The sequence below is a fragment of the Chelonoidis abingdonii genome, chromosome 11, assembly GCF_003597395.2.
Source record: "Chelonoidis abingdonii isolate Lonesome George chromosome 11, CheloAbing_2.0, whole genome shotgun sequence".
Classification (NCBI taxonomy): domain Eukaryota; kingdom Metazoa; phylum Chordata; order Testudines; family Testudinidae; genus Chelonoidis; species Chelonoidis abingdonii.
In genome coordinates, this window is record NC_133779.1 from 42,418,644 (window position 1) to 42,441,538 (window position 22,895).

The 22,895-nt window shown below is 59.4% G+C and overlaps 1 protein-coding gene across 1 annotated transcript; it reads right to left on the reverse strand.

Moving 5' to 3' along the window:
• Positions 1-3,701: 3,701 nt before the first annotated feature.
• Positions 3,702-21,961, reverse strand: PIK3R2 (phosphoinositide-3-kinase regulatory subunit 2). Its single transcript, XM_032782833.2, has 15 exons — positions 21,217-21,961; positions 13,440-13,532; positions 12,676-12,738; positions 11,349-11,480; positions 10,945-11,146; positions 10,150-10,235; positions 9,588-9,693; positions 9,259-9,357; positions 8,532-8,712; positions 7,556-7,681; positions 6,688-6,830; positions 6,276-6,452; positions 5,863-5,934; positions 4,994-5,164; positions 3,702-4,805 (listed from the first exon to the last, which is right to left on the reverse strand). Exons 1-15 carry the CDS (start codon positions 21,554-21,556, stop codon positions 4,613-4,615), a joined length of 2,184 nt encoding a protein of 727 aa, XP_032638724.1. The 5' UTR covers positions 21,557-21,961; the 3' UTR covers positions 3,702-4,612.
• Between the last annotated feature and the right edge of the window lie 934 nt (positions 21,962-22,895).

The following is a 22,895-nucleotide window of genomic DNA, read 5'->3' on the forward strand; positions in this document are numbered from 1 at the left end:
GGGATCATTTAATCCTCTGGGGAAAAGGCAGGAGTCACAGAAAAAAATCCTGAAATTACAAGAATGTTTAAAAACAATTAACCCCCCTCATCCAGCAGCTTAGTTCTTTCAGTTTATTTCTTCGTTTAAAGTACCGTACAAAAATGATCTGACAGTAACAAATCCTGGGCTTATGTTAGTAAACGTACACAGAAAGCACACAGAGAACGACTTCTGCTAACGGACAGAAGAAATGGCGATCAGAGTATTTATTATTGCATATCTCGTAAGAGCTAAAACCTCAGAAGTGTTCACCAGCCAAGTTCCTCTTGGACTGAGTGCAAATCCCGGTGTGTCAGCCAGCCCCCCTCAAGCAGGCAAGGACCCGTGCAAGGAATCAGGCTCTGGTCTGCTCACAACCCAAACACGCTCTTTCCTCCAATTACATTAGGCTGCAGGCTTAAAACAATCCGCCTCTGACTAATGCAGCCCAGAGCTTCCCGCAGAACAAGCAGAATTTCAGCATCTTGCACAAAGCCACATGGTCCTGGGGCCAAGAGGGGGGTTCTAGACCAGGGCTTCCTTTGCTGTCCCTCCCAACCAGGCTGTGACTCTGGGCATTTGGCATGTGTGCTCCTGCCCCTGAGCTTCTGAGTGCTGCACAAAGTATAATGGATGGAGCCAGGAAACAGCAGGAGTGGCTCAGGCCTCCCAGAGCAGCTTCCCCCCTGCCCTTGTGACACTGCCCACACCCAAATCTCCTCTGCCCTGATGGTGGGGGAAGATTTGCACTTTCCTTCCTAACCAGTAATGCCGGCAGCACAGTCACCAGGCCCATAGTGGAGGCCCAATGGATGGAGGAGTGGAGAAAACAAGAACGGAACCATCAAAGGGCCTGGCCAGGAACTGGGCACTTGATCTCGAATCAAAGCCCCATTTCAAGGAGATATGATCAATTTCTTCCACCCCACAGATGGCAGCCACGACCAAAGGGCAAGGCTGGCTGGATGCTATTTCATGTTGGGCAGCCTACAGTGGTGCAAAGCAGAACTTGCTGTCTCCCTGGCTTGCAGCTTTACATTTGCCAAGTGGGCCGAGGACACGCAGAAGATGGGCCTAGTATCACAAGAGGTTCTGGTTTACACCTTGACCGACATTGCAGATGAGATCACAGGCAGCAGAGCACAACCAAGGGGATCCAAAGATAGTGTTCTCACGGATTAACTCAGAAGACGTAAACAGCAACAGCTAAAGCAAAGACCAAATCACAACAGGCTTATTCCAAAGGAGCCGTGTCATTAAAAAAACAAGAGAGATTCGAGGGGCTTGTTCTTCCACTGGAGGAGGAGAAAAAGCCAAGTTTCTAAGAGCCAAGTCAGGCACCATCAGAGAAAGTAACCGGGGGGAGGGGGGGGTTCTATTCATTGCATACTGGATTGGAGAAGAGCAGAGCCTTCCCTCTGCAACAGGTACAGGATGCAGCCACAGACCATGTTTCCATCCTCAGTAGTGTTCTAGCAACTCAGAAAGGGCAGTGCTATCAGATGCACAGAAGTAAAGCCATGTGTAACCACCGCTCAGAGCATTCACATGGAGCCAGCTCAGCTCCCAGGGAGCAAAGGGAGAATTTCAAATTCCCCTGAAAAGCAGGCTCGGGTCGGGCAGCGAGAGACCAGGCAAAGTTGGCAGAAGGTGAGACTCTCCCAAGGAGCTAGAATTGTCCATGCAGGGAGAGGCAGGTGAGCCCACCAGCGAGACGAGGGTGAGGCTAGAAGCAGAGGAGAGAGGTTTTCCGAATCTCAGCAGGATCCCAACACCCAACGCTGGCGGAGTTAACAAAGTGCTTCCAAACACGGGAGGAGACCTGCACAGCATGGCTGAGGAGCAAGGAGCCGGAACACAGCATTCCCAGCTGTGAAATGGATGTCGTGTATGTAACACCTGCCAGCCCATGCGCCTCAGCCCAGGTACTGCACCCTACCCCAACAATCCCGCCGTCTGGTGGCACAGGCTTCAGACAGTTGTGAGCCAGGTTACCACACTGCGGTGTGGGGAAGGCAGGGCACATGCAGCGAGGCAGCACGTGGCTAAGTATGAATACTAATACGTACGATACAGGAGACAATTTTTATGGCTCAATTTCTCAAAGAGTAAGTCAGCTTTGGGGGGAGCAGGTAGGGCTGCCCCAGCTTCTCAGGGGGTCTCGTGTGCTTTGCTGTCTCCTGGTGCAGGGACATGGACTCTAGCCAGCCGAAAGCTGGGGGTGAACTTCCTGACCAATAGAGTCACCATCTCCCCGTGCCTCCCACCAACTGATGGCCGCCACGCTGGGCTAAACTCACTGGCTCTGCCCCTTCATTGCCCAGATCCAAACCTCAGTGTCCCGCTGTGGAGTAGCGGGAAGGCTGTGAACTAGGTCTTTCCAGGTTGAAGGAGCCTCTGCCTTCTTGCCCCACCCCCACGGCTCGCTTTGGCCAGCATGTGGCTGGGCCCAGCCATGAATCCTCCAGCCACTTCACCCCACTGGCGCAGAGTCCAGGGCGCTCAGACAGCTGAGCTTCACCCGGCGAGGAGACGCCAGCACTCGCTCGCTGAGCCCCGAATCCATTCCAGCCAGCGCAGGCACCAATGCCACAGAGCACGTGCACCCAGGTGAGAACAGACCCATGCTCACACCAGCACACATAGGGCCATGTCAGCTCCTGCAATTCCCCACGCCATGAGCACCCGAGGCAGGCTGCACTTGGCTCCACCCACACTGGAGACAGCCCCAGTGTTTACCTGGAGAGGAAACTAGGCCAGAGCAGCAAGGCATAAACAGTAGAGCCGATGGTGCAGGCGTGGGAAGGGTGTGAGGAGTACCATGGTCGTGACAACAAAGAGCATCCAAGCCTGTGCCATGCCCCAGCATCACCCACACACTATCAGACGCACACCCCGCCCCAGCAGATCACACACGTGCTGCCTACACTGTCAGCTGAGATCTCCCACCCTGCTACTACCGACACAGCCCAAGCATCCGCCTCCAGCTGGGACGGGGCCTTTGGGGATGGATCAAGGTGCAAGTGACACCTCCCCAGAGCTGGGCAGGCACAGTGCAGAGGGGAGAGAGCCATGGGATCCTGAGCATACCCCCTCAACCCTTCTGGGGCTGCCAGCCATGCTGGGGCAGAGGGGCAGGCACTGCCAGGTGCTGGTGCCTACTGATGCCTGACACGGAGGGAGAGGTACCACATCCCCCGCAGAAAGCTTCCCAAACCATTTTGCTCTGTCAAAGAGAACCCCCCGTCTCACCCGGTAGGTAACACTGGCCCCTTCCCCTGCCCCACACGGTCAGATGCATGCCCTGCTCAGGCATCATCAGGAAACACACAGCAATTCTCCTGCTCCCTCGTACTAAAACAGACACGACTGGAAATATTACAGAAATCCCCGGGGCTAAGCTCTGTGCCAGCTCTGTACAGTACTCAGGAGTAGAAGTGCTTAGCTCATGCATATACATTGCTCCGTGCCTAGGCCCTGGGGCTGGAGGGGCATGGCCTAGTCCCCACCCTTCCCTTGCAGAGAGGGCCTCTGTTTGCATAGGGCTTGCAGCGTGTCTGACATTCCAGCCACCTCTGGCCTCACGCTCTCCCAGGCCGAGGGATGCGCTTGGTCTGTCGGTGCCTGGGGGTTGCATATCATAACAAAGGTTCTGCATACGAACGGCACTAGCAAGCAGCTGATTATAAAATAACCGTATTTACATGGCTACAGTTAGCTCTGACCAGTGACTGAGACTTCCCAGAAGCAATGGACAAGCACAGCTGTGCATCCCCCAGATGCAGCCCAGGAAAGCACTGGTACCAACATGGATTTCACAGCTTAGCTGGCACAACCAAAGTGAGACAGGTGGGTTAGTAACTAACTAATCGAATGGAGCCACCCCTTCAAGCCACACACAGGAGTTACATGGAACATGGAAAGTGCCGCGAACACCTGGCATCTCTGCCAAGGAGCCAGCGTGCCGTGCCCTCACCAACCCTTTCAATGATCAAGTTCCCCCTTTTCTAGCTCTCTCTCTGGGTGAGGCTGGCACCCCTCAGACCAAAGGCCGGCACTCACTCCAGCCCGCAGGATTACTGAAGGGAAGGGAAAGGAGAGAACGGTTTTAGCAATGACCACTTGTGGTTCAGGAGAGAGCGCTGCCCGCCCCTTCCCAGCAGGGCTGGTCCCACCGAAGCTCCAGGGCAGATGTAGCACCTCAGTTGTGGCCACTGGGGCAGCGACCCCACGGCACACACGGGAACTAGGAACCGAGCTGTACAGAGACACACAACGGGGGGAGGGGGGCACAAAAACACCCCCGGGGAACTGCAAAGGGAGAGATGAAGCCCCCCATAACAATTAGCCTGCGACTGGACTCCTCCTCGGAAAGGCTGAAGTCACGAGCGGCTTTTCCATCCCAAGCTGATGGCGCTGCCTCCCCATCGGCCAGCGTCCAGCTGGGTTTCTACTGCTGAGCAAGTGGGACACTAGAAACAGGTCACGACATCCCCCAGGCTCTGGAGGGCAGGAGACTCGTCTAGACAAGGGACAGAGGACAGAGCCTGGGGAGGAGGCGGAGGCAGCCATTGTGCTCTGTGTCAGTGGCTCATCTGGCAGGTGGCTGGGAAAGAACCGGGTAAGCCAGCGTGACATTCAGGGAGTCGTTGTGCTGCACCAGGGACATGTGTTTGTAATGCAGAACCAGGTCCTTCAGGGATGCGTAGAGGTTGTAGGGCTCAGCAAAGCCGTAACCGGTCACCGTCTTGTAGATCACACAGTGCTTGGTGTCTCCGTCCACCCTGCCGGGGAAGCAGAACCACACGAGTCACTGGGGCTGCCACCAGGAGATGGGGACATGAGCCGCCAGGGATCCCTCCCGCAAGCCAGGCAGGACGAGCGCGGCCCCCACTCCCCACCTCCTCCCGGGCTAGGGCTGGCAGTTGGTGGGAGAACCGCGGCGGCCCTGCAAGAGGAGGAGGGAACTCACACCACAGAGCAGGCGTAGCAGCCCTTCTGACTGCTCTCACGGATCAGGAAGGTGCCATCGCGCTTGCCACACAGCATCTCCTCTGCCTGCACACGGTTGATTTTCCCCACGTACCAGGTGCGCTCCTCATGGTGTGGCAGCTCCTCCTCGTCATCCATCATGGAGTACTGGCTGGAAGGCAAGCCTGGGGCTCAGTAGACCCTTCTCCCACAGGGTGTGCACCCGCCACTGGGGGAAGCTAGGCCAGCTCCGCTCCCGCACACACAGCTATGTCGCTATGCAGGAGCCCCCGGCCTAGAGCGGTGCCTCCCCACCGCCAGCACCCTCCCAAATACCCCTCTGGGCCTTTGAACCTTCCCCATGGCTTAGTTCCCAGCCCCCTGCTCCACCAGGCACCCGAGGCATGCAGGGAGCTCTCTCAGTAACCTGAGGGAGGGAGGCAGCCTCAGGGCCTGGTATCAGCTTTGAGCCTTCAGCCCTCAGCCACTGCAGCCCAAGCCACTGGTACAGAGGTTCAGCTCTGCCCACGCACCTTCAGTGCCGACACGGGCAGCTGCATCACGCCTCGATACCCAGTGAGAAGCAGCTCTACAGCCAGCCTGGGGTGAGCACAGGGCTGGGGACCATGAGCTCCTGCTCCTAGCCCAGCCATCGTCTGGCTGCAAGTCCCTGCCCCGCTCTGCATCTCAGTTCCCCCTTCTGTAACCCGGCGCCGGGGGTGGCTGTGTGTGCAGGGCTCTGCATTGCAGTAGCAGAGCGAGGCCTCGAGGGGGAAGCAATGCTTGGGCGACTCCACTCAAACCCAGGCCAGGCCGGAAGACTCGCCGAGCAGCCCGCAGCGCTGTGACGCGGCGGGGCGGGACACTTACTCCTCTGTCTCGTTCTTGATGCCCAGCCATTCGTTGATTTTCTTCTGCCGGGCCCCTTTCTGCGTCAGCCACCTGGGGGAGGAAGACGAGAACTGAGCGATGTGCAGGGCTGGGAGAGGAGCAGCTTTTCATCCCGCCTCCTTCACAAATGGATCCAGCAGGGGGCAGCATCCCCCACAGAATGAGCCAAGCAAGCAGGATTGGGGCCCAGCTGCCCCTTGAGCGGAGTCCCACAGGGCGGGTGCACCGGGGCCATAGCCCTAAACACAGATGGAGGCCCAGCCGGGAGCCAGCGAGCAGCAAGGACAGATCATGACTGGGCCACAGAGTGATGGCAGGGCCCAGGGGCTGCTTCTTCCGTCCCTCCCAGGCCAGAGCCGGGGCAGGGAGAAGGGGCAGGCAGCGGCACCTACACCAGGTACTGGTCCCGGAGCTTGCGCAGCTGCATGAGGTCCGGCTTGAGGCTGTTCATGCGCTTGTCAATCTCCCGGTTCTCCGAGGTCTGTTTCTTCAGGTCCTGCTCCAGCTTCATCTTGCTGTCGTGGATCTCAGTGACGCGCGACTTCAGCTTCTCGGAGTTCATCAGGATCCTGGGTAGGGGGGCACAGGAATTATGGGCTGGGCAGGGAAACCTGGGCCCAATGCTGGAGCCAAAGGGGAAGGGCTGGCGGAGGGGGGAAGGACTGGGGGCAGCTGCAGCATGGGAGGGATGCTGAGTGACAGGAAAATCACGCAAGCAGTTTTCTTTGCAAAGGAACTAGCCTGGCTCCATTCAGAGAGAGCCGATGGCTGGGCCGGAGACTGCCCTGAGGCCTGTGCCCTCACCGCTGCACCTCCTTCTCATTGCCCTCCCGCCGGAAGCGCTCGATGTACTCCTTGCTGCACTTCTCCTGCGTCTGGCACTGCTCCTCAAATATCTTGATGGTTTCGTTGAAGGCCTCGATTGCCGTCCTTTTCATCTGCAGCTCCTGGGGGGTGGGGGCACGCCAAGTGAGAGCCAAGGATTGGGGCCCCACCCAATCCCCTGCCTTCCCAGCAAAGCCCCAACCCTACTCCTGGTCTGATCCCCAGCCCAGCCCTCCCAGCCACTCCTCAGCCCCCAGCCTGAACCTTCCTCTGAGGTCCTACAGCCCCTCAGCGAGGCGACTCTGCCAATTCTTCCCCCTTCACTAGCAGGCTGGGTGTCTGCACCCCAGCGCAGCTCTCCCAGGGCTCTCCAGGGCCCATATCACCTATATAGCAGGGCAAGCCGGCCAGGGTAACACCCCTGTGCTGGCTGGAGTGTTGGGGAGAACGGCAGTGGAGGAGGGGGCATGCATGGCCCTGGGATATCCGCTAGGGGGCTTTGATAGGGGTGCGTGGCCCCAGGAGACCTGCGAGAGGGCAGGGGGTCCCCCAGGAAACCCACAAGGAGGCAGAAGAGGGGAGCGCGTGGCTCTGGGGGACCTGTGGCCTGGTGGTACCCGCAAGGGGGTGGGAGCGGGAGCGTGTGGCCCTGGGCGACCCATGGCTCCGAACTACCCACGAGGGGCAGGAGGGGGACCCATGGCCCCAGGGGACCCGCGAGGGGGTGGGAGAAGGGGGGCGCATGACCCCGGGGGACTTGCAAGGGGAGAGGAGAAGAGGGGCGTGTGGCCCTGGGGGACCCATGGCCCCAGCGGACTCGCGAGGGGAAGCGTGTGGCCCAGGGTACCTGCGAGGTGCGTGTATACTCCTCGTACAGCAAGTCGTACTCCCGGCTCTTGTCCTGGTATTGTTGGTGATAGACCTTCAGCTGCTCCCCCACAGCCTCCACGCTGTCCTCCTTCACCAGCTGGTCCTGCCACACAGAAGGCCCCAGGGCAAGTCAGAGCTGGGCACTGCCCTCTCTCCCCACCCACCAGCTGCGTGGGCACCGCTGCACTCTCACTGCAGGACATGGGGCCGGCCCAGCAGGGAGAGGGCCATAGGTAGAGGGAAGGAGGTGGGGCCTTGGGCAGGGCCAGGATCAGGGGAGCTCCCGGGGCACCAGGAATGATGAGACACCGCAGGCCAGCATGGGGCCCTGTGCCTACCTGCGCCAAGCCCTGCCTCTTCCACCCCTTGGACAGGACAGAATTACCTGGCAGTGGGAGGCACCCAGAGGCTCCATGGGCAGCCCTGGGGCATAGGGCCTGTCCACACATCCCTGCTTGCGCCCCTCAGCAGCCTGACCCAGCCCCCAGCCCCACCTGTGACATGGCCCCTGCTGACCAGTGTCCCACTCTCCAGGCCATGCCCTTGCCCAGGGGATGGTTTGGGCACCTGTCTCTCCTACCCTGGCCACAGCCCCTTGGACGTCAGCGTCAGGCTGGGGCCAGGCCCCCCGCGGCTCAGGGGATGCAGCTGGGTTGGGAGGAGTGAGTTCCCAGGACACCATACATATGTGGCTCCCCTTCCCCCTTGCTGGTTCCCTGGCCAAGGAGCGTCCCTGGGGCCGCTGGGCCTCACATGCTCCAGGGAGACGGGAGGATCTGCTGCCAGCTCAGACAGGGACCTGGAATTCAGCATGCCCTGTTCCCGGGCCCTGGGTATGCCCACGTGCCATAGGCATGGCTGGCCCCTGCGCTCAACATGGGGAGCAGGGCAGGGGCGGCTCCTGCGTATCAGCGCCAGCCACAGGGCTCAGAACACCTCCCGCCCAGCCTGACCTGCTGGTCCTTGGAGATGGGGTAGAGCAGCTTGCTGTCCAGCTTGGCGTTGTACTGGGCCAGCGACTCGTGCCGGTAATGGTTAATGAGCTCCACCACGGAGCCAAAGGTCAGGGGCTCCGAGAAGCCGTACTTGCCCTCCCGGTGGAAGATCTTGATCAGCTTGTTGTTGCCACCTTTCCTGTGGGGCGGAAGTGGGAGCAGAGCACACGCTCAGCGCCAGGCTGAGACCCACTCGTGACATCCCCGGGGGAACCTGCCCCCGTATTCTTGTCATGGCAACCTTCACACTCATGGTGGGGCTTGGAGCACCCAGCACCCAACAGGCGTCCCCTCAGTCCGGCACCAGGGAGCGATGGAGGCTGCGCATGGAACAAGGACACCCTCCCCCACCCCCCTGCACTGCATCATTCCCCCCCAGCCCCTCACAGACACCCGTGGAGTGGGCAAGCCTGTCTGGTCTGGAAGCTGGCAGGCTATCGGGGCTGCAACCCTGCGTCCAAGCTGGGACTCAGAGCACCACGAGCCTGGGGACACACGGGGCTCAGGGCCCTCATCCTGGGGCAGTGAAGCACCAGACAGAGAGGGAACTAGTGCCTGGGAACCTCCTCAGGCCAGGAGTTCACAGTGGACAGAGCCCGGCCAGCCACCCGGCTCTACCTAGGGCATGGCTAGTGGCCCTGCTGCCCCGCCCCAGCCCAGCCGAAGGGGCTTGTGGCGCACGTACCTCAGCGTGAGCGTGTACTCCCCCTGGATCTTACTGGAGGCATCGCGGACCAGGAAGGTGCCATCCGGCGTGTCACGCAGCTTCTCGTTCACCTCCTCCCTGGGGAGCGGACAGGGCGCGAGTGGTCACAGCTGCCAGGGCACAACCCACAGAACCCACCCTTGCCCGTGGGGGGCTGGAGCATAGGGATTTGTCAGTCTCACCCTGCCCGACCCCAGCCCTGCCCCACACAACCCCAAACAGGGGGGCCTCCCTAACGGCTACCCAGGGCAGGGGGACACTCTTGTTGGCCCGCTGCCCAGGGGAACATGGTGTGAAGAGCCTGGTACCTGGAAATGTCGCCCCAGTACCACTCCGCCTCCTGCAGGGGTGCGCTGCTCCCATTGGCCAGGCTGGCTCCACCGGGCTTCGGTTTCGAGGGCTTCGGAGGCAGAGCTGCAAGAAAGCTGGATGAGCACTGGAGCTGGGCTGCACTAGGGCTCCGCTCCGGCCAGGATCTGCTTGCCACCAGCCCCGGCACTGCGCCACACGCCCTGCTCTCAGGCTGCCCCGGCACAGCTCCAAATGGGCGCCAACCCGCATTGGTCCTGGGCATGCCGAAGGTGCCACCTCGAGAGCCCCGCAGCAGCGCCCTCCAGCAGCACCCACTCTCCTGAATGCCCCCGCAAGCACCTCCCACCATGCCGGAGAGACTATCTCTGCACCCATCCCAACTCGGGTCAGTTCAGTGAGTGCCCCGTGTGATGCTTGTTCTGTGACGAGGCTGACGGGAATGAGCCAAACACGCAGCCCTGACGGGAGGCTGAACGGCTGCCTCCTTCCCAAGCCACACAGGAAGTGACCAGCGCTCTGGAAGGGCCCCAGGGCGTTGCAGCTTGTGGGCCTCAGTACCTGGCGGCACTTGTTCCGGCTCCGAGTCCTTCACCCGCAGAAGTGTCTCCAGAAAGAGCCCTGAGAAATCGGGGCTCAGCTCTGCACTGCAGGGAGACAGGGACCAGAAATCAGCACCTGGGAGAGATGCCAACAGACCCGGGAAGGAGGTGCTGGGCTGTAACCTGAGCCAGAGGGGGGCGGGGGTTCACTGCACTGGCTCTGGGGTGTGCTCTCAGGTGAGCAGCGCAGCATGCTGCAGTACCCCTACTGCTCCCAACTCACTAAGCTTGCAATGTGCAAGCTTCTTGACAGACAGACACAGGGTCTGCCCCACTTTCTAGTCCCATCTCTGCCCACAGCCTATGGCCCCAGCTCTCCACTCTGGGGGTGAACAGGAACCCAGCTGCGGGGTGGAGCTGCTATGGGGGAGGTACTGGCTGTTACAGTTTGGGCTTTGCGCCCGTGGCTCACAGCCCCGCTGGAGATGAGCTGCTGGTAAGTCAGGGTCTCTTTACAGACCACCAGCGAGGGGCTGACCCCATTCGTCTCCCCTTGCTGCCGGTGCAGGAGGCAGCGCGGTCTGGGTGTGACAGGGTAAGGTCAGGGGTCATTGCTTGCAAAGCGTCACCATGCAGGGGGTCGAGTACAGCCCCCCATCCACATCCTAGGCTCCTGCACACCGCTAACTCAGAGACCCAGCCCGTGGCAGCATGAGCCAAGCTGCCAGGCTGGCTCCTGGACAGAGCACCACCAGCCACTTCTTGCTCTCGCCCATCTGCCCACTGGCGAGACGCAAGCCCCCAGCCCACGTACCTGGTGCCAGGCAGCTGGAGCAGCAGAGGGCCGAAGATCTCGCCCAGGGCCCGAGGGTGGAGGCCATTGCTCTCGGCCTGCTGGGACACCTTTCCCAGGTGGCAGAGCAGGAACTGCAAGGTGAGCAGGTTCTGGAGAGGGACCGCAGGAGACTCCAGCGCCAGCAGCAGCTGCTTCCTGCAGCTCTCTGACTGCGGGATCTCTGGAGAGAAACAAGACACCTGCTGGAAGTGCAGGGGCCAGGCCTGCCTCACTTTCCAGCGCTCCCTGTGCATGCGAGCTGCCCTGCAATCCACCTGCCTCTGGTACACCGGGGTAAACACCAACTGTGCCCTGGAGCCCATCAATGCCCTCCCCTGCTTCCTGCCCATTAGCATCCCCTCCCCCCGCAGCATAGCCCTTACCCTGTAGGATGCGCAGGATCTCGCCATGCACAGACGCCGGGACCACAGGAGCAGGCAGATCCTGCAGGAAGCCCTGCAGTGCTTCGCCCAGGGAATGCACGTCGAACAGCTCCACGTCACCCAGCACCCAATCTGTACAGAGCAAACAGACCTTCACAATGGCAGCCCCCGGCAGCTCCCAGCCCAGCTCAGCTTTACAGGATGTACCCAGCATGGAACTTGTGAACATGAGAGGCTCCAGAATCCACAGCAGTGGCTGCTGCTGGGGCACAGCAAAGGGGTGGCACATGGGAGGGGTCAGACTCAGGGCCCAGCGCAGGGCAGAGCTGCCAAGGACAGACATGCTCTCCGATTCCCATCCCCAGGGGCTCCCCGCTCTAGGCCTCGCTCTGAGACACAGACTGCAGTGGTGCCGCCCCAGCCTGAATAGGAGCCCTGCAAATTCCACGCAGCCCAGTGCAACTCCACTGGCACGAGCATAAACGGTCGCTGCTCTACTCACTCCCACCAGAGAGCCCCGGAGCCTGGCTTTGCTTGGCAGGGCAGGCGTCAGGCAGGCCAGAGACTGCCTGCCCCAGCTGCTTTAGGGCCTTTGCATTTTTAGCTCTCTACACAAGGAGGATCAGGCAGCCCTGGGGAAGCACAGCAACAGCGACCCCCAGGAGGCTGCACCCCAGTCTGGGGGAGGGCAGGGAACCATCGCCCTGAACTTGGACTCTGAGGGCCCAGCCAAGAGGGCAGCCGGCGCAGTGAGATCAGCTGCCATTGCAGCTGCACATGCAGGAAGTGAGCAAACGGCATCATGAGCCGGAAACCTAAGTGACATGGCTGAGCTGATCCCAGGCTTATTCGTGCTTTGGGACAGCCTGGAGCTGAAGAAGCAGCATTTAGACCTTTGCCAGGGCAGCGTGGGAGCATGGCCATCAACACGGAGTTGGCTGGGGAGGGGACAGGACCCACCACACTCAGTGTGTAGCAGGAGATCCAAGAGGAGCTGGCTTGTGACATCAGCTCCAGGCCCTGCGACCGATGAGCAGAACTCGTGTCCACGTTCCCTTTCACAAGGCTCCTCCTCCTCCTCCTGCCAAGCTGCAGGAAAGTGCAACCGCCTTGAAAGCGACACTTGCTGGCTTCCCTTACGTGCAGTTACACCAACACAGCAAGATGGGCCCGTCCTCTCCCATGCAGCCGGCTGCTGGGGAGTTACGGCTCGTTGAGGACAGAAGACGAGCTTGGCCTGGATTTCATTACTGCTGGCACTGTCACATCCACTAATCTCATCCATCTGACCCAGCTTGCCTTCCCTCCGTACAGAACTGGTTCTTACCGGTCTTCAGTGCCTGTCTCAACTCCGAGCCAGACGTCCTGTATAACATCTCACTGTCTAAGCCTGTGGGAATTGCAGGACGGTTTATGTTAGCTCTGTGAATAGAGGCAGCCACTTCAGCAGTGCTGATAATCACTGAGCTGCAGCCACAGCAGTTATCAACCCAACAGAGCTGCAGCCCCGTGATGGGACGCTAGCTCCATTCCCTGCCCACCAGCCACGTTCTAGCAGATCAGGGCTTTAGTCATGTCAGCTGCACCGGGGCTAACCAGCCTCCCATCAGGCTGTTTTAACAGACTCCAGACAGAGCATTTGCTGTTTTCCAGGGTGATGGCACAATCTGTTACGTCACTGACCACTAGGAAACCCAGCCTAAGTTCTGGCCTCCAAACAACTAGCCACGCACCAGCCCTGGACTAGCACAGGATTCCTGGGCCAGTGGTTGCCAAGCTGGGCCAAGGGTCACTGCCTGGACCTGCTGCATATAGCTAGGCACATGGTCACAGTCCCATGGCGAGTTCACGCTGTGGTGGCACCAGCTGGGCTGCCAGGGCAGAGACCCATCCTGGTAACGAGAACCTGCCAGGCTGCCGAGGTGTCATGGCTCCCTGCCACCTGCTAGGCATTCCCAGCACAGCTTTCCAGTGGCTCAGCGGAGTAGCTGTGCCTGGAGAGAGCCTGGCAGAGAAGGGGTTAATAATGGATGTTGCCCCTTTGCTCACACAGGGACTCAGGACACCAATCCCCTCCCCTCCCCCTCTCACCTTTCTTCTCAATGGCTTCCACCAGCCTCAGCAGAAGCAGGGGCGCGACTTCAGGGGGCGTGAACTGCTCCGCCAGGTCCGGGAGGAGCCATCCTGATGGAGACAGCAGGAGAGAGCAGGCAGTTAGAGCCTACGTAGCACCCGACAGCCAGAGGGCTCTGCTGAGGCCGCACGGCGAATTCTGACTGCACGGCTTGCGTCTAATCCACGCCACAGGCTTGGCGGGCCCGCAGCCAGGCTGCCTCCCCACTGGGGAGAGCCAACCCCCACACTCCAACACCCAGGAGCAGGTCGGTAGCTGGCTCCTTCAGCAGGGACTCCGCAAGCCAAGGTGCCGCAGCCCACCCAGTGCCCTGGGGGCAAGCCCTGGAGAGAGGGAGTTTCTCATCCTGCCTGTCCAGGGCCTGGCACAACCAGGCCCTGATCCTGGCTGCCCTTGTGCTAGCAGTGAGCCAGGGGCCTGGGAGGTGCCCCCGCTGGCCAATGGAGACCTGACTGGGGCAGGGGGAGGAGAAAGGGGCCATATGGAGCCAGAGTTGCTCCAACCCCTTCCTGGCAGAGGGCAATGCTACAATTCTTTTGCAAGAAGGGATATAATTTCCTGAAGCTCAGGCATTTAGGAAGCAGTGGTGCACCCCGCGACAGAACTGGACTGGACGCGATACTCAGAGGAACCAGCCCACCAAGTCGCCCACTGAGCACAGCCCAGGCTGCTACCCAGGGTGCGGTTTGTGTCTCTCCCGCTAGCAAGGGCTCAGCGGTGGGAAGTTTTAAACTAGCAAAATTATGCAATGGCAGGAGGGAGGGGGACATTCTGGGGGAAGGATAAAACCCTCCCCTACTTCACTCTTTAGAGCCATCCGCTCTGCAAGAATTAACCCCATCCCAGCCAAGGGGAAGAGAGACTCATGAACTCTTGCCAGACTGACTTGGCCAGGCACAGGAAAGGTTAATGCAGTATCCAAACCTTCCAGGCCCAAATTAGGGCCTGGCCCCGGCTGCTAAGGGGGGGCTTGGCGGAACTGGCGGGGGAGAAGCTGGCTGCAAGGAGCCAGGTTTAATCCTCAGATCCAGAGAGAATGCCATGTCAGCACATTCCTGCCCTTGATTGCTTGTTAAACATGGAAACTGGCCCTTTGCTTCCCCCAGGCAGCAGCGCCAGTGTCCCCAAAGGAGCTGCTACTCAGCACTCCCTGCAGAGACCCAGACCCAGGCCCAGGCCCAGGCCCAGGTCCCCCCTCACCCTTCCCAGAGGCTGAAGGATCAGTCAGGGGACCCCCCCACCCCTCTGCCCTAACCACAGATACCAACTGATCATATGCCTGCTACACACACCAAGGCTTGAAATCTAACCAGGGTGAGCTAGTTTGTGCAGAAGTTTTATTCTGCTTTCTCTCTCTCTGCTCCAGGCTACGGCTGCGGCTGCACTGCAGGGTTCCAAGACACTCCCTAATGCTGCTTCATGTCTGGACTGTAGCTCACAGGAGTCTGCCTCCAGCCTCCACACAGGTGCTCAGCAGGCGGGCCAGGAACCCCTGCTTGAGTGCTACACTTGGGCACATCAATTGCAATGCCTGCTGGGTACGCAGAGTGGTCACATCATGCCAACTTGCCAGGACCCAGAGAACTGATGTCTGGCACCCTCATCTTCAGCGAGGAGGCAGGGCCCACAGATATTTCAGGTCTCAGCTCGACATCCCCAAGCACGCTGGGCCCTGCAGCATCTGCTGGACTGCCCTGCCCCTCAGAGACACAAGCAGAAGGCTGCTGAATCACAGACCCCGCGGTTGCGTGGCACAGCCATCCCAGGGCCAAACAGCGAGTTATTGTAGGGATTCATTCTTCACATGGGCAGGGCTCTGTGCTGGGAACAAGGCTGGTCACAGATGAAGAACACAGTGACTATTCGCAGTCACTGAGTCAGAACTTGGATGTGTCAGGATGCCTGCCAGACCCGAACACACTTCCACAGGCTCTCAGCCCATCCACACTACGTGGGCTAATGCTTGGCTTCACCCAGTCTGGTCCTGTTACAAGCTCCGTGAATGGTTCTCAGAGCTCTCTGGCCCCCCACTCCTGTACCTGGGAAGCATCAGGGCTAGAAATGGGAGATTTAGACCCATGGGAAAGATGTAGGGCATTAAAGCACTGCCCTCCTTCTCTCAGTGTACCCACACGCCGGGGGAAACAGCCCAGCCTCGGCCCCCAGGCCAGGGTCACTGGCAGTCCCAGACAAGCTAGTGGGTTCTGTGCATGAATGCTAAGCCATACCCATTAGTGGGCAGTCCAGACTGCAACCTGGGGCTGCTGCAGAGACACTTCAGGGCAAGGCCTCAGCTCTTCACCTATGAGATGCAGGCAGACCCAGCAACTCACTATACATTCCCGGCTACAAGCTCTCATGCTCAGGGCTGCATTCACGGGAGCTATGCAGGGTCACTGCCCCCCTGGGCACCACGGGCTCCCTGCATTCAGCTGACGCAGTCACCAGGTAGTTGCAGAGCTGCAGCATCACCCTGAGCCAGCTGAGGACCTGCCTCCTGCAGCCATCAGCACTGCTGCAAGGACGAGGGGCACTTCCACATACAGTCCCTAGCCAGAAACTTTCACACTGCCTGCCAGGGCATAGCCACACCCAAGCCCACTGAGCTCTGGCCTTCACCTGGCACAGGGCAGCTGCCACTTGTTGCCCATTTCAGACGCTGAGCCCTTGTTCCAGACCAGGAATGGCTTGTGATCCTTCAGTTTTAGGGCCAGGATGGGAGAGAGAGGGATAGCCCCCGACCATGCCCACTGTGTTCCCAGGAAAGGGGTCAGCGCAGCTCTCCACTCATTCAGTACTGCGGCTCTGCAGGGCTCTTTGTAAGGGGCTAGTCCAGTCCAGGAGGGCACCGCAGTCCTGCCAGCTGCCTATGGCAGAACGTGGGACAGGCAGAGACCAAGTGCCTGGGCTGGGCGGCACTAAGTGGGCTCTGGGGTGGTGACCCCGGGGGGGCTGTGCTCTGCAGCCCCCAGCACCTGAACTCCTGGGACACCAGTGGGTTACCAGGAAGTCCCATTACCCTCTGCACTCACAACGAGGATGCTGCCAATGGCACCACTAGACCCGATACGCAGACTTCAAGAGTCCAATGCGCTATGTAGACTTTTACTGGCACCTGACCGTTTCCAAAGCTGCTGTGAATCTTTCAGGGACCCCACCACTCTGTGGCAGGCCTCAGGACACAGGATGCAGCACTCACACAGCGTGCCTGGTGCTTTCTGCAATTCCAATCCCTGAGGCTCCCAATCCCAGATGTGAGGGTGAGTGAAAAGCAAGGAGGGAGCGTTGCAGTGGGAGATCAGGCAGCACAAAGGAGCCTTAAAGTGGGTGCACACAGCCCCCCAAAGGCCACCCCTCCACAGGGATCTCCCCCAATTGCATGGAGCTGGTGTAGGGGTTCTGCTCCAGCCCTCAGCATAGGGGGCATGGCCACAGCTTGCCGCATTGCAGCTTCCCCTAGGCACTATGGGGCCGTGGAAAGCAGAGTGTAACTCAGAGCCCCTCAGGGCTGCTCTGCTGGGGGTCGGGCCTTGCACAGCCATTGAATACATGGAGAGAGCGAAAGGCAGGTTAAAGATCCCATCCCCTGCTGAAGTGCCAGGATGGCGTCACTGGGAATCATGCCCAGGGGCTATTAAGCTTGGAGGGAAGCTCACCGAATGGCTTAGGAGCAGGGCTGCACCACTGAGCCTGCTGAAGGAGCTCTAAGGCGGGATGTGGATCAAGCTGCAGCATGGCTCAGGGCAGGAAGCCTATGGACTCTGGGGAGCTCGGCATAGCCCAGGCTGCTGCAGGGGAGAGGCAGAGCTGGTGCTGCTGCCGGACCTTAGCCGGCCCGGAAGGGCTCACGAGGGCGATAGCGTAGTCTCCACATGTGCCTGGCCTGGAACTTGCTGCTTCAGAAGGCAGCAGCCACCTGCATCTCCGGGCTGGGGAGGGACCATGGCGGCTCACATGACAGCAGCGGAAACATTCCTGGGCTGCCCTTTCCGCAGGCACGCCTCACAGACAGCAAACACAGGCTAAGCCCCCTTGCTCCAGGGGCTGCCCCTCACCCCAGATGCAGTGTGAAGAAAACAATCCCCTTATCTCCCTGCTGCCACCAAAGCCGCTGTGCCCATGAGAGCAGTACAGCAGCAGAGCGCCTTTCACCCGAAGTCACTTATCCTCTCCCCACAGGCACACGAGGGTAAGGGGTTGTCCACCCTGAGCCAGTGGCAGAGCTGGAACAGAACCCAGGAAGCCTGGCTCCTAGTCCCCAGCCCATCGCAGCACAATTACCAAGACGGGTAACCAGCAGATGACAGGGCATCCACAGTGCAGCCACGACAGACCAATCCTACCACGGCCTCTTCCTAAAAAGGGATTTCCCACAAGATGTTTGTCTCAATCTCCAACCATTTATCCTGCTCTGCTAGGCATAAAGTGCCCTCGCAAGTTTGAAATGAGTTTCCCTTTGCAGATCTGCTCCCCAGGAATTCCTTTGTGGGGAGGAGGTAGTTATGAATGGCCTCTTTGGAGTGCAAGGGGAATTTCAGAGCTGCTTCCCCGGAACCTCCCTTCACCTTCCTGTCTCAACTCAAATACAGTCCCATTCTGAGATGTGGAGAGCAGCCAGCGCTCCCTGGAACCCAGCACACGCTCTCCTCCGGCGACAGGCTGGGGCCAGCCCCAAGGAGACGCTTCAGAGTGCTGGCTGAGTCCTGATCCCAAAGGGCCCAACATTCCCCGTTCTGGAAGCACAGTGTTTCTGGCCCCTTTTCCTGCCAGGAGAGGCCAGAAGTTTGGTCTCGTCCATTCCTCCCCATCACACCGCACCAGCCAGTGCCCCTGGGCTAACTGGCCCGAGCTCTCCTCCGTCAGGCCTGCTGGGTGCCAGGGAGGCCAGCACAACCCGACCTGGGCTGGAGGGGAGCCCTTGGACCTGCAGCTTGTGAGCAGGAGGAGTCGGGTGCAAGTCTTTCTGGCAGCCCGGCTGCCTGGCTCAAAGCCACCCCCCTGTAGGAGCATTTCCCCCTGCTGCACCCTCATGGGGCCTTGCAGTGCACGCGGCCACGCTGGGAGCACTACCCCTGGCCCCACGCAGTTATCCTCCCTTCCTAGCACACACCAAGATACAGGTTCTCCTGCCCCCCTGAGACACACAGCCCCCTGCAGAACAGAAGCGCCTTCGAGGAAAGGGGCAGCGCTGAGTGCACGGAAAAGCAGTGCTCCGAGGGTCAGCGGGAACCTGAATTCCTGCTGCAGTGCGTGTTCTCCCCCATGCCCCTCGCTGCTCCGGGCGGGCCCACAGCTGCTCTCCTCCTTCCCCTCCTCACACCACCTCCCCCCAACTGGACCCCCACCTTCCTCGTCCTCCTCCCCCCACACCGGACCCCCATCTTCCTCCTTCCTCATCCGCACACACCGCCTCCCCATCCTCCTCCTCCCCCCTTGCTGGACCCCCACCTTCCCCTCCCCCCCAGGGCCCCTGCCTTCTGACTTCCTCATCCTCCTCCCACTGGACCCCCGCCCACAATGGATCCCCGCCTTCCACCTTCCTCGTCCTCCTCCCCCCACACCGGACCCCCATCTTCCTCCTTCCTCATCCGCACACACCGCCTCCCCATCCTCCTCCTCCCCCCTTGCTGGACCCCCACCTTCCCCTCCCCCCCAGGGCCCCTGCCTTCTGACTTCCTCATCCTCCTCCCACTGGACCCCCGCCCACAATGGATCCCCGCCTTCCACCTTCCTCGTCCTCCTCTGGACCCCCACTTTCCCCTCCTCCCACATCGTCTTCCCCTCCATGTTGGGCCCCCACCTTCCCCTCCTTCTTCCTCCCCATCCTCCTCCCCCCATACCACCTTCCTCATCCGCCTTCCCCGCCCTCCTCTCCTGCCCCACCGCTGACTGCACCTTCTCTGTTCTCCTCTGCCCCTACCAGACCCCGCCTCCCTCCACGCCCTAAGCCAGTATTTTTTTTTGACACATGAGAAGTGTTAAGATTTGCACACAAACCACAGACTTGCCTTTTCCAGGCAGTTATTGGGTACTTGTCTCACAGAAGCATCTGGGAACCTGTTGTCCCTTGACCTGGCCAGCTTCTCCTGAGGGAGGCAGAGCTTGTCACAGGTGCTCAGGGCCCAGAACCCACCCGCCAGCGAGACACACCTGGGGGAAAGCGCTCAGCACTCGCTGGAGGAGGGGCCCAGCACCAGGCACACAAGCAAGTCGCTCTGATTTGAAGAAATCCTTTTTCAGACAATGACTGCTCTGGTCTTGCCCAGAGTCCATCCTGTGCGTCAGCAGGGCTGCCAGGCATGCAGTGCCCGGGGGGGCATCCCCACAACAGCCACAGGAGGAGAGGTAGGGGGACAGGCCATGAGGGGAAAGTCTGAATCTCTGACTCTGCCAGGGTATGAGAGAGAGAAACCCAAGGGGACAGGAAAGCTCTTAGCCCAGAACAGAACTCCTCCCAGCCTCCAAACCCAAAGCTAAGTGGAGAGAGAATCCCAGAATTGTAGCAATGTCAGGCTGGACAGGACCCCTGCACGAAGCCCAGAGCCCCTCCCTGATAGGTATTTGTCCAGCCTGTTCTTAAACCTCCAGTGAGGGGGATTCCACAACCCCCTTGGGAGCCTGGTCCAGAGCTGAACTCCCTGTCAAAGGTTTTCTTAACATCTGACCTAAACCTTTCTGGTTGCAGATTAAGCCCATTACTTCTAGTCCTACCTCCAGCGGACGCAGAACAACTGATCACCCTCCCTGTTAGAGCAGCCCTTCACACGGGAAAAATTACCAGGGCCCCCCTGACTTTTCTGTTCTCTGCACTGAACATGTCCCGTGTTTTTAACCCTTCCTCGTAGGTCAGGTTTCCTAAACCTTTTTTCATTTTTCCCATTTTCCTCTGGACTCTCTCCTATTTGTCCACATCTTTCCTAACGCGCAGTGCCCAGAACTGGACGCCGTGCTCAGTGTTGAGCAGAGATGAACAGAAAAACATCCTTCTCTGCTCCTGGCTAGACACAGAGCAGCATGGTCAGGACACACAGCCCTGCACATCAAGGCATGGGCAACGCACGCACGCCCTAAGCGTGCCACCAGTCCTAGTGTGCAGAGTCCTCTTACACAGACATAGCACCGCGTGGGGCACATGACATGCCACCGAGGGGCTCCGAGGGCTGGCCGGCTGCACTGCACTTTGTGGCTGGGGTACATTGTGGCTGACCAAGTTCAAAACCAGCTGAAAACCATGGGGGGAATGGCTCACGACTGGCTGGGCAGTGCACTCAGGATCGCCTGGACAGAGAGGCTATTTAGCACTTGAGCCAGGGTGCACACGATGGCTCCTGCGGCTGGCAGGGGTTGCAGGCGCAGCAGCACTGGGATGGAGGGCGCTCCACCAGGACAGAAATCCATTCCAGGACTTGCATCTGACATAGCCCCCCTTAGATGCTTGCATCCCTCCACCTAGCTGGGATTAGAGGCCATGGACATCCCGCACAAGCAGCCCTGGAAGGCGCAGCCTCAGTTTGCTAAGGGGAGCGGGGAAGGGGGTAGAGCACATGAGGACCTACAGCTGGAACTGGAACCCAGGAGTCCTGACCCCTTGCCTGCTGCTCTGGAGTACCCACCCCCATAGCATGTTCCCCTCTCAACCCCACTGGAGAAGAGGAGCCTTTGCAGGCCAGGAGGCAGCAGAGAAGCTATACTTCCTTATAGCTTCACCTTAGTGCTGGGCAGGGCAGGGCTTACCTTGCTCCAGTGCCTCCTGCACGCGGGAGGTGCTGGCCCCAGGAGTTGCTGGCAGGGGTCTCTGCACCCTGGGTCTGTGGGAAGGTAGGGAGATTTTCACGGGCCCAATGTACTCCACATAGGTGCCAGGGAAATCCCCTTTCTGCTTGGTGCGCTCATTGATGCCCGGGATCCACCCGATCTGGTTGGGGGTCTGCTCGTCTCCATCCTTGAAGCCCAGGGCCTGCAGGGCCCCTTTGCTCACCACCAGGATGTCCCCAGGGAGCAGGTCGATGTCCTCGTCACGCTCTTTGCAGTACTGGTAGAGCGCACGGTACTGAAAGCCCTCGGTGCTGCCCATCTCTGCTGCACAGGGCAGCTGGAACCAGGCCAGCTGCTCGAGACGTGGGGTGCAGGCTCAGGCGCGGCTCTCGCCCTGCACCATTCTTTGTGCGTTTACCATCTTTGCACGAGCCAGGATGAGCGAAGCCTGGGGAGGATGGCCCCGTGCACGCTCAAGCTCCCGCACGCTGAAGTGCAGCCCCTTTTCCTTAACTTGAAGCCACGATTCAACCAAATTATGGAGCAGAGGGAGAATGCGACGAACATAATCCAGCACTCGTGACAGGGCATGCAGCAAAGAAAGGGGGCAGCTCAGGGCTCCGCAGTCCTAGGAAGGGGTAGGTGTCTCAGGGTCTGCAGGGCAAGGGGACGGTGTGTTTCTAGCAAAGCATGGCGTGTGCTGCTGCTTCTCTCTTCCCAGAGCCTGGAAAGGGAAAGAAAGAGGGTCTGTTACTTCATGGCCAAATGCCCAGAGCATGGCCCTTCCTGTCACGCCCCCTGCCTCCCGCCACGCTAATCACTTCAGAAAAACAAACCCCACCCACTAGGCAATCAGGTCAGTCCCTTATTGACACCTGGATACCAAACACAGGAACATCAGAGAATGGGACTGACTTGATCCATAAACTGCAAAAGCATGAGAGAAGCCCTGGCTGGCTCACTGAAGATCACCCTGCTCCCCGGGACTTACAATACCCAAGGAACTGCAAGATAAAGAGCTCACAGAGCCTTGTTTGCATGTCTGCAGTTTGCTTTCTTTGACAGCACTTTGTGGAAAATAATTCATTGTTTTCCTGTTTGCAAGGTCTTTTACACAGCAACATTTACAAACAGCTAAAGGAGCCCTCCAGCCACCCGGAGCAGAACCTGACACCAGTTTCCTTTTTGTGTTAAACCGAGTAAGTTTCACAAATGTCTGTTTTCCTGTGCGCTAGGAAATCTCTGGAGATCACCACCACAAAGGCCTGGCCTACACAGAAAAGTTCCATCGGCACAGCTACGCCAAACCTAACTCCCAGTGTAGACTGGGCTGTATCAACAGAAACATTCTTCCATTGACCACCTGGAGAGTGATGGAAAAACCCCTCTCTCTCTATGCTAGGGTGCTACACCACCCCAGCGGCAGGGCCCAGAGCGTAGGCGTGGCTTAAGTCTCTGCACCTGGAGTCTACAGGTTCATCACACCTTGCAGCTGCCAGAAGAGGTTCAAAGGCCTGGTCTACACTATGCATTTATACTGAATTTAGCAGCGTTAAATTGATTTAACCCTGCACCCGTCCACACAATGAAGCCCTTTATATCAATATAAAGGGCTCTTAAAACCGATTTCTGTACTCCTCCCCGATGAGGGGGGTAGC